We start from the raw sequence: 12,166 nt of genomic DNA, 5'->3' as shown, positions 1-12,166 counted from the left end.
AAAGTCTTGGTCTTGTCTCGGTCTCGGCCTGTCTTGGTCTTGGTCATGACTTGGTCTCAGTTTAGGTGGTCTTGACTACAACAACACTAGGTAAACTATCCCTTTAAGTACCATTAAGCCCTTACAGTATACCTTCCAAATATGGACTGTACGATTTCTCTATATGTAAATGTATTAGTGGATTAGTGTAAATGCTTAAATCGTTATGTAAATGCAAATTTAATTTAATTGAATTGGTTTAATTTTTTTATTCTTTTAATCCTTATAATAATGTTAACATTTGCTATTTCTGACTGTTGCAATATCCCAGAAATTCACTTCTTACATTATAACAAAATCTTATTACATTCTCTAACTCTGCAATCTGCTTGCTACAGGATCGACTTTCTACTGTAAATCATGACATATATTTGCGTGCTATTGTGTCCACTAGAGGAGGCACTTGATAAACACAGTTAAACCAGCAGCTCAGTGTTGCGTATAACTTTAAAACAGCTGCAGAGTATTTATAGACACGACACAAATCAGAATGCACAATTGGTTTTTAAATATAAAATCATGTTATGCTGGATGGTCAAAAAAGTGAACTAACGCGACATAAAAACGCAACGGCATGACGCGTCGGCCAGTGTCATCTGCGCGCAAAACAATAGACTGAACGCAATAACGCGTTCTGCGTAAACGCCACCCATATACGCCGTGTTGCCATTCGTAGACATCGCGAACGCATTTGTTAAATAAATTATTGGATTAACAAACATCAAGCATCAAACAAAAGCCATGATAGGATTCAAGTGTGTATGACTTCATGCGCGCGATGCGCAGACAGTTTGAAATATGACATTGTAATATCGCGAGAAAGAGATTCCAGAGGTGTGCTCTCGCGGTAGTATACGTCAAACGTCGTTCGGTCTGCACAGCGCCTAATAAAGTTGACACATTGATCCTCCCACAAGGAGGGCGGGGTTTCAACAAAGTTTTTTAAAACAAAGTTTCAGCTTCTCTTCTGTGTGCGTGCGGCATCTGTAACGCTGTTCACCCCGGCAGATCTGGCAACAGTGGACCCCAGAAACTCCAAAGCTCCGGGTTCACAGACTGTTACCATGTCGCGGGATTTGTTTCGGATTGATGCGCATTGAATCATTTTGTTGTAACATACATTGCTTTTGTGTGATGGGTCCAAAGCACCGATGCATTAGACAAATGCAACAAATACCAGCCAAACTGTTTAGATGTAAATGGACAGTAGATCTTGCTGAGTGACTTTACCATGACGGACTGCAGATTGAACGTTTGGGGACCAGCAGGGGTTTCTCTCTACTTTGTGATTACAGCTGGACTTCTGTCTTCACTTGAGAGCACAACAACAACAACGAGATATAAGAAAGAAACAGGTAAGTGGGATAAACTTGTGTCGTGATCATTGTTTGTCTCTTGGAAAGTTGATTTGTTTGTATTTGCACAATGGCGTTGCAATAAAATATTTTTAGACATTTGAGGAACGGATATGTCATTGCATTTGGATAACAAACCATCAAACAAAGCTGCATTCAAGGAAGGATCAGCACACTTCAGCATACAAAAAAGCTTGACCTATATTATAAAATTGATAACAGATGATAATGGTAATCAGTAGTGCTCAAATGTATTTACATTTTTTGTGTCTGTCACATTTAGTGAAATAAGTCCATATAGTGTAAATATGTAAAATGAAAAATTAAACTAAAATAACCACGAGACTTGGTGGTAAAAAGCAAACCTGCAAAAACTATCAAGAAAAGTTATTTTTGGGAAATGGGCCTTTAATGACTTCTTGCTATATATTCGGTGAGTTTTACAAGTGTCCCCTCAGCCCTGTTGTGTTTAGAGGGTTTGAACATTTGACCCTGCAGGCCATGATTTGTGATGTGATGGCACATGTTTGCACTCAATGAATCCATCTAGTAATGTTGGTTCACACTTGGAGTTCAGTAATGTAACTGAATATTCATCATCCTACTGTTCCCCCCTAATCCTTTGTGTGGTTTTGAGTTATGTTTGCGCTGTTGAAGCGCACTCCCCCACTCCATATCCCATTTCTTGGAGGAAATCCCATTGTCCCTGATGTTGTTTCCTCAGCTTCTGCAATGATGTAGCATCAACGCTGTCAAAGACTTTTGATGTGTCTATGGGGTAATGTAAGACTACAGAATGCCGTCCTGAGATTTGTTAGTTATTTTAGTCTTTACTCTTCCCTGTAATTGTTTCAATCCCAGGGACCCACTGCAGCAAATCCAAACAAAAATACGAGCGGTTTCTCACTAAATATGGTTAAACAAACATGAAACAAGCGAACATGCGCTGAAACATGTAATTAAAATAAGAAATCATTTACAGTTTTATTTAGCATTTCCTCTTTTACATTATAAAGTATTGCAGAATGTTGCATAAGCACATAACAGTAAATCATCTAAAAATGTTTTTTTTTGTGTGATTTTTGATGTAGCCTCACAAAACTTTATAGGTTTAAGAGGTGAGTTATGATCTGAGATTAATATATTACAGTTTAAGACATCTAACTCTCCGGGAAAGCTTTAGAAAGGCCAAAGTAACTCAATGCACATTTTAGGTCAGTAAGGTGTAGCAATTTTTCCAGACTGTCTGTGAGTATCAGTGGGCTGCGCTGGCAAATGAAATATCTTATTACCAAACTGTGAAAAGTTCCCAGGAAAGTAAATTGTAACGTGTACTTAGAATGGATGTGTACTGTGGTGTCATTTTTGCATTTAAAATCAAGTTTACCCCTGACCCAATATGCATACGCGGGTGATTCTCACGAAAACTTGTAAAAATTGATTAAATTTACTTTTTTTCCCACCAGACATTGAAAAACAAAGTCTGGAGTAAATGGGAACATTAATTTAAAAACTTTTACTTATCATTTAACACTTTTTGTAACATAATTAAAAAAATTTGTCCTAAAAAATCTCATTACCGCAACAGTCAGAAAATATCAACACTGACATATTTTCAAAATGACATGACAAACCTGAAAGAACATAATTTGGAGATTCTGCACATGCATTTAAAATCAAAGTATTATGCTTCTATTAATTAAATGAACATTTAATAAGCATCTGTTGCGGTAATGATAATCAAAATGTCGTGTAAGCATTCTGACAAGACAATATTTCAAATTAACTGTAAAAAAATGATCTTACCTGGTAGCCATCTTGAAGTAACTGGTCCATGTGCTTGGTCACTCAAAATCAAACTTTATTAAAATTCTGTATGTGTGCTTAAACTGTTCTCAAAAAGTGTTGCGGAGGATGAGAACATCAGGCATGGACACATCATTTTCCTCATTTTTCTTCATTATTATTATACATGAATAGTCATTAAATATTTTTTCTGTCATCTAAAGTAGTCTAGCAAAACATCCATTTATTTTTCTTCTTAATATTTTTGTGTTAATTTGATTAAATTACATTATAACGCATGTTCAAACACAGCCGGACACATTGCGGTAATGAGAATTTCAGCAGAAAATGAGATAAAATTTACAATTATAAATTCTTATGTTGAAATCACACATTGTGCAAGGTAGAACACAGTATTGTGTTAATTCTGATGCTTTTTAATGTTACTATATTACACATTTTAAAGCTAAAATCATTAGTGCCGTGGTGTTTCAATGGTTTCGTGAGAATCACCCACATATGTTTTTCACACCATTTATGTCATGCATAATTATCATGCATGCATAATCAATATGAATGCATGGGTCTGTCAGGGTTAAATCCATACAACAATATTTAGTTGTTTTGTTTGAACATAAGGATGATTTGGTCTTGCTGGTATTTAATAGATTTTCTCATGCATTATTAATTTGTTCCACACGAAACAGGAGTAGCACATGCAAGTGTGTAACAGAGGTTTGGATTTGTTTCAAAGTTACAGCTGTGAGCAGCTGAATTGTACATTGATGTCAAGGAACTTAAAGGTGCTGTATGAATGTAAAACTGTATTTAACTACTAGGCATAGATGAGTAATAGAAGGTCTGTACATGATAATGACATATCGTAAGCCTCAAAAGCAATTCTTTCCTCCTTCTTACGCAAAACTTGTGCATGCAAAAAACAACTGGAAAACAGGCCATTCTCAACATAACACCGACTGTGATGTTACAGTCGAGATGTACGGCCCAACAATAAATTAAGGAATAACCAGGTGGGATGAAAGTAACAAAGTGATTTTCTCAGAGCCCTGATAACATTTGCAACCCTTGACAAAGCTGAAAAATATCGCATTATTTTGTCCCCGTTTTGCGGTTGTAGGTCCAGAAAGCTGTTTTTCAACCATGATAAGTGAATTCCTAAAGCGGTCATTTTTTTTCTTATAACACGTTGTGTTATAAGTAAATCGTGGACAAATAATTTGTGTATAATAATTATGTATATATAAATATGCACACACATGCATGCATAATTTTAAGAAAATATTTTTATATATTAAATATTTATATATAATATAAATTATACATAAATATACAAATGTATATTTACATGTAAATATTTCTTAAATATATACATGCATGTGTGTATTTATCTATACACAGTTCACACACGTATATGATGTAAACAAAAACTTTTATTCTGCCATAGATTAATTGCGATTAATCGTTATGCATACCTAATCATCGATGAACATGATTAGTAAATTCCATACCATCTCTGGATGGTGAAAACATCTCCCATCTCCGAACTCTTCTTTATAACGTTATTTAGCTTCCTTTATTATTGTGTAATAGCGACCTCGAGTGGTGAAAATCCTACATATTGTGCCTTTAAATTTTTTATTGAATTTGTGTGCATAATCTTAGTGATTGTTCCTTAAAATAAATAATTATAAAACATATCATTTTTTCTAGATCCTTCTCTTGATGGATTTTCCAGCTATGAAGTTGTTCATCCTGTCAGAGTGGATTCAACTGGACATTTTCTGTCTAATCACGTTTCCCAGCATGCGAGTCGAATTCGGAGAAGAGAGACGGTGAAAAGCCAAGAGCGTCTGCTGCAGGTTTTCTACCATCTGCAGTATGGTGGTCAGGACCTGCACTTTAACCTCACATTGAATCCTCATCTGCTGGCTCCTGGCTTCCTCACAGAGCGCAGATATGGTGGTCTTCAAGGGTCTACACTACATGGGCATGGACATTCGCTCTGTTATTTTTTGGGAGATGTGTTTAGCAGCACACTGAGCGGGGGTCAAGCGTCTATAAGCACATGCAATGGACTGGTGAGTCCTAATATGCTTATTTTAACTCTTGCCCCTGTACAGTTTTTAATCTTTACTACAGGGCATCTTTACTTGGGCCCGGCTGTGTCAAAATAATACGATTCAAACTTTGTTATAGGCTATAACAAACCTGCAATATACGATATGCATAAACATGTGCATTGTGAAGAATACAGATAATAACTACTTTTTTGCTTTCTGCTTTGCATTGTTAGGAATGTTCATTAATGGGACACAGTGGGAATGTTCATTATGGGGAAGCACAAGTGATTTTAATGTATGTTCGTTTGCTTTGACATACTGTTCTCTGTAGACTGGTCTGTTCAAGCTTTCTGAAGAGGAATTTTTCATTACCCCATTGGAACCGGAACCAGAAGAGTCCACACCACAGGCCCATGCCATCTATAAGCGGCACACTGGCCAATCAGAACACCAGTTGGTACGACCGCTGTTTGGGGAGCACACAAGCAATGGGACCTGTGGGGTCAAAGGTCGGTCTCTGGGGTGCAGACATCAATGGGTTAAATAATTTAAGTTAAATCATTAAATTAAATCATTTAAGTCCAGCTGATGTCTTTCAAACAGCACATTTCAGATGTTTGGTTTTATAATATTGGGCCCTCTCAGATCCTCAAGGAAGTTCAGAGCAGGTGGACAGGAGGAGAGAGCGCTGGGAAAGACGACAGCGGCACAGACGAATTAAACAGCGATCAGTAAGCACAGAGAAGTGGGTAGAGACCCTGGTAGTGGCTGATCCTAAAATGGTGGAGTACCACGGTAGCAAAGGCGTTGTGAGCTACGTGCTCTCTGTCATGAATATTGTGAGTATCAGATATTTGTTCAGTCCTGTTGCTCTTATTATTATTATTATTATTGCTCATTTTTAGTGTATGTAAATTTATTGCACATTTTGGAGTGTGACTATTGATGTGAATGATACCTTAAGAAAAGTGTGTTGATTGCTTTTCTGAGGAATCTGATTCACAGTTTTTATCTAGTGGATGAAAAAACCGGCCAAAAATTCCCACAGACAGACAGACAGACATGGATAGACAGACAGACAGACAGACAGACAGACAGACAGACATGGATAGATAGACAGACAGACATGGATAGATAGACAGAGAGACATGCATGGACAGACATGGAGACACGGACAGACATGGACAGACAGACATGGACAGACAGACACGGACAGACATGGACAGACAGACACGGACAGACATGGACAGACAGACACGGACAGACATGGACAGACAGACACGGACAGACATGGACAGACAGACACGGACAGACAGACACGGACAGACAGACACGGACAGACAGACAGACACGGACAGACAGACATACACGGACAGACAGACATACACGGGACAGACAGACATACACGGGACAGACAGACATACACGGGACAGACAGACATACACGGGACAGACAGCCAGACACGGACAGACAGGCACGCACGGACAGACAGGCACAGACAGACAGACACGGACAGACAGATAGACACGGATAGATAGACACGGACAGACAGATAGACATGGATAGACAGGCAGATAGACATGCATGGATAGACAGACAGACAGACAGACAGACATGCATGGATAGACAGACATGGATGGACAGACAGACAGACAGACATGGATGGACAGACAGACAGACAGACAGACATGGATGGATAGATAGACAGACAGACAGACATGGATGGAAAGACAGACAGACATGGATGGAAAGACAGATAGACATGGATGGAAAGACATGGATAGATAGACATGGATGGATAGACAGATAGACATGCATGGATAGACAGACAGACAGACATGCATGGATAGACAGACATGGATGGACGGACAGACAGACAGACAGACAGACAGACAGACAGACATGGATGGACAGACAGACAGACAGACATGGATGGATAGATAGACAGACAGACAGACATGGATAGACAGACAGACAGACATGGATAGATAGACAGACAGACAGACATGGATAGACAGACAGACATGGATGGAAAGACAGATAGACATGGATGGAAAGACATGGATAGATAGACATGGATGGATAGACAGACGTTACCGACAGACAGACATGGATGGATAGACAGACAGACATGAATAGACAGACAGATAGACATGGACAGACAGACAGATATGGATAGACAAACAGACAGACAGACGGACATAGACGGACAGCCAGACGGATGGACGGACAGACATGGATGGATAGACGGACAGACAGACAGACATGGATAGACAGACATGGACAAACAGACATGGATAGACAGACAAACATGGATAGACAGACAAAGAGAAAGGGAGAGACAGACAGACATGGACAGACAGACAGACAGACAGACAGACAGACATGGATAGACAGACAGAGAGAAAGAGAGAGACAGATGGATAGATTGATAAATAGATGGAGGAAGAGACGGATAAATAGACGGACAGACAGACAGATAGACAGATCAACAAAGGGACAACTGGATAGATGGACAGACAGATAGATAGATGGACAGTCAGATGGATAGACGGACCAACGGATAGAGAGAGATACACAAGATACATTTTGATTCAAAAATACACAAAATCATTTGAGCAGACTTTCTCCTACTGACTCATGAAATCCATGGTATGATTAGACTTGTTTTTGAAGCAGTGTCAGTCATGTTCTTTCTCCAAGTTGAAAGTTTCCAAATCCACACGTTTCTTTTATTTCCATTCAAGCCTGATGTTTTGTTTCACCTAATCCTCCTTTCCGCTTCTAAACTTCCACCTCATTGATTCTCTTCACCTCAAATGGCTACATGCACCCTCAGGCAGCTTCTGTCAGGTTCTCCTGAGTCCAAATCAGCTGACCTCGCTCTAGTCTGCTAGGTACATTTTCCAAAATATACGCTGTCTGCTTTGTCTGGCTTCTGCATTTGAGGAGCATGCCGAGGAAAAGGCCTCAGGGAAAAAAGTTTTCCAGACACTTGGTTTTAAAGGGGAAACATGCCATTATCTTTAATTTCCTCTTAGACAGCTGGATCTGTAAGACTCTACTACTAACAATGCGAGTTAGCAGGGATTAAGATTAAATTCATTATACTTCATTGCTGCTGTTTTAATTTCCACCAAGTGCTGCAGAGCAGACCGAAGGACAATATGATTTAAACTCTAGTTTTCTCCAGATAGTAAATATATCACTGACAATGTAAAAAACAGAGATTGATTGTGGAGGAGGAGAGGCGGTTGGGTAACTGAGTTGGACAGAAAGCCTGTTTAAATCAGTGTTATTTTCCAGCTGTGCATTTCATGCTTTTTATCAAATGTCAGTCTGGTTTATGAAGGTCACTATCTAGTGAGGAGTTACCAAGAGTGACAGAAAACTACATTAACCTTGGAAACACACGGCTGCTAAAGATATCTAAACACCTGTTGGCTGTTTTCCATTTAGTCCATTTAGCACGAGTCTTTAGATTAAAGGGGCCATGACGTGTTTTTTAATTAATTTATTGTACCCCCTGAGTACCAAATTTTACTTTTTTTGCCAAAAACCCATACAAATTTAAATAATTTATGACCATATCCACCCTGTTTTTCATTCTCTGATTGAAGCAGTCTGCTTTGTGTGTTTCCTCTTTAAGAGCATTCGGCCTAGCTCGTTGTCCCGCCCACTTCTATGCACCAAAAGTAGTACCGTAGCCTACATGTTGTGGCTTATACTGCATTTTCACTACAAATACAGTCTTTTTAAGCACAAATTATAAACTTTTGTGTGTGTTTATACATGTCGCGGACACCCAAACAATGTCACAAGCACAACAATAAAAGTTTTAACCACTAAGTGAAGCATATAAATGAATAACTAGCGAATACAGACATATAGTTTTCAGCAAATGTGTACAAACACCGCAACATTTTACTCTTTTAAACAGAGAGGAGTGAGCGGAGCCAACAATAAGATGATGTGCTGTGTCTTTCTGTGGGGCAGGTTATATGAAAAACTATTTTAAATACAAAATTGTGAAGTTTATAGTATTATTACTTTAGACGTGTATATAAAATCGGTTTAAAAATTAAACACCTTTTGCTCCAGGATGTTAAACTGTCTTTCATCACTGAAAGTACAAAGAGAAACTCTGTAGGTTGTTAGGTTGTTATTTGCTTGTTCTCACTACTGAAATCCTGAAATATTTACTCTTCAGCAAACATAACCATGGGTTTATTGTGCATAGGTTACTTGATCACAATGATAAACAATAGCACTGAGAAGGGAACAAGACGCTGCGTCTCCCTTGCCATACTTCCTGCGTCCCTGTAACGCCGTCTTTGGTAATATTTTAGATAGCGATATACTTCCCGGCTCCCGCGTCACCCTGTCTTTGTCGTTAAGCCTCACCATTAGATGAATTTGATATACACATTCAGACGCACTTACCCCTGGAGGCGTCCCCAAAGTGTCACCGCAGTGATGCAGCGCGAGTTCCCTCAAAAGGGAACTGTAACAATGTATCTTAAAAGGTAACACGATGTAACCTTGCTCTCAATTGAAATGTGTCCCCACATTTAGTCCTTGAATTTGACCTGGAAAGTCCTTGAAAGGTCCTTGACTTTAAAGTTAACTAAGGTGTGGGAACCCTGGGTTTAACATATTGGCAGGTTTCTTTGTGTTTTCTTCCAGAACGTTCAACATGAGCTACATGGGTTCTTATGTTGTTAGCTCTAATAAGACATTAAGGCATTAGACTGGAGCTAAGAAACCTTTGAAATGTGCCATAGATGTAACTGATGTGGTCAGAAGTTGACGCCCCCTCAACAAGGGAGTACAGCATCAAAGATGCCTCATTCATTCACTGAAGGACTTTGTAATGAATCAGAGCGAAACATAAAATATGCCCCATCACATCTTACACCTTTTCTAACTTCAAGGAAGACTTGGGTATGAGAGCAGAACTTTTAAGTAATAAATTTGGTGTATGCTGAATTTTTATAAGGCGTATGCGTGTCAAGGTGAAGCAAGGCCGGGTCTATGGGGGACTAGGGGAGCTCTGCCCCCCCCCAAAAAAATGTCCAGCCAACCATAAAAAACATGAAATGCTATCAGTCATAATGTCTAAAATGTCTTATCACTGGCTTCAAATGAAGCTAAAGTGCATGAAAAGATGTTATTTGAAATGTTTCACATGTGAGTGTTTTACAGGTAGCGGGTCTGTTTCGGGAAGCCAGCATTGGAAATGCAATCAACATTGTGGTCGTGCGTCTCATTCTGCTGGAAAAGGATGAGGTGAAATGAAAATGATAACTCAAGCTTTGAAAATACATACTGTACCAGAAACTTAAATTTTGACAAGTAAAAGTAACATAAATGTCTTTGGTCCTAGAATTAAATGATGCAGTAAAACATTTGAGGCTGTGGTAAAGCACTGTAATGTGCCTCCTTAAGTAATATATAAAATGAATCAATGTTCAGTAAATATACACTTTATTAATAATAATAATTCAACTAAATGTTGTTTATCAGTCTAAATGTTATAAATTATGTACAATGTCACAGATAAACAGATATTTTGTCATGCATTTAATCTTTCCGTTTACCAGATACATTTTTTTAATAATATATTTCACAGATGATTAACTTTACAGATTTTTTATGTTTTTTTAATGTATACAGGATGATTTGAAGATCAGCCATCATGCAGATAACAGTCTGAACAGCTTCTGTAAATGGCAGAAGAGAATTAATATGAAGGGTGATGAGCATCCAGTTCACCATGACGTGGCTGTTCTGCTCACCAGGTATGTGCTATGAAATTATCATTCAATTACTTCACAATTATGCTGTCAATCAATTAATGTATGTACATTATTTGCTTTATACAATTCCACCTTTTAGGTGAAGACTTTTATCAAGGTGTTGGTTAGAGACGCATTCTGAAATTCTGCATTAGTAATTCCTTCATGTTAATAGGCTTTACAAACCAAGCAAGCATAAAGATCTTTATATTTATTTATAAGGTGAGTATTATCGATTTTATAACAGGTATACCATATTTCTTTGACACAGGAAAGACATCTGTGCAGCTATAAATAAGCCATGCGAGACATTGGGTCTGTCTCATGTGGCTGGGTTGTGTCAGCCTCATCGCAGCTGTAGCATCAATGAAGATACGGGCCTTCCCGTCGCGTTTACAATAGCACATGAGCTCGGCCACAAGTAAGTCTTGTCATACACATTTAGATACTTAACTGTTTAACGCAATGGCCACTGACTATTTTGTGTCATGCATGCCATACTGTTTCTTTTCAGATATTTTTGTGCATTGAGTAAATGAGTCGAAGTGAATTCGGTGCAAATATATGTCACCTTTTAAAAATGTAGATGCACCTGATTTGAATTTGTGTTTTTATTACTGTTGGGCATCGTATGAATATTACCAATTCTGATTCTATCAATTCCTTTTTATTCCTAGTTTTGATTCCAATTTGTTAAAGGAATAGTCTACTCATGTTCAATATCAAAATATGTTATTACCTTAACTAAGAATTGTTGATACATCCCTCTATCATCTGTGTGCGTGCATGTAAGCGCTGGAGCGCGCTGCGACGCTTCGATAGCATTTAGCTTAGCCCCATTCATTCAATGGTACCATTTAGAGATAAATTTAGAAGTGACCAAACACATCAACGTTTTTCCTATTTAAGACGAGTAGTTATACGAGCAAGTTTGGTGGTACAAAATAAAACGTAGCGCTTTTCTAAGCGATTTAAAAGAGGAACTATATTTTATGGCGTAATAGCACTTTTGGGAGTACTTCGACTCGCCTGAAAAGTCCGCTCCCCTTCTCCCTCTACGTAGAAAAGCGCTACGTTTTATTTTGTACCACCAAACTTGCTCGTATAA

At 38.4% G+C, this 12,166-nt stretch overlaps 1 protein-coding gene across 1 annotated transcript in view; it reads left to right on the top strand.

The window, feature by feature from the left end:
- The first annotated feature begins 978 nt into the window (after nucleotides 1-978).
- adamts7 (a disintegrin-like and metallopeptidase (reprolysin type) with thrombospondin type 1 motif, 7) overlaps nucleotides 979-12,166 on the top strand; it is a 79,558-nt gene continuing 68,370 nt past the window's right edge. Inside the window, exons 1-7 of the mRNA XM_055214899.2 lie at nucleotides 979-1,394; nucleotides 4,911-5,278; nucleotides 5,592-5,769; nucleotides 5,906-6,099; nucleotides 10,466-10,549; nucleotides 10,937-11,061; nucleotides 11,330-11,479. Of these exons, the coding sequence (XP_055070874.2) occupies nucleotides 1,271-1,394; nucleotides 4,911-5,278; nucleotides 5,592-5,769; nucleotides 5,906-6,099; nucleotides 10,466-10,549; nucleotides 10,937-11,061; nucleotides 11,330-11,479 (1,223 nt within the window). The 5' untranslated portion in view covers nucleotides 979-1,270. The remainder of the gene's footprint in view (nucleotides 1,395-4,910; nucleotides 5,279-5,591; nucleotides 5,770-5,905; nucleotides 6,100-10,465; nucleotides 10,550-10,936; nucleotides 11,062-11,329; nucleotides 11,480-12,166) is intronic.

This window comes from Misgurnus anguillicaudatus, chromosome 21, assembly GCF_027580225.2.
Source record: "Misgurnus anguillicaudatus chromosome 21, ASM2758022v2, whole genome shotgun sequence".
Lineage (NCBI taxonomy): Eukaryota > Metazoa > Chordata > Actinopteri > Cypriniformes > Cobitidae > Misgurnus > Misgurnus anguillicaudatus.
Note: the sequence above shows the minus strand (reverse complement) of the source record. Positions and strands in the feature narration are given on the sequence as shown.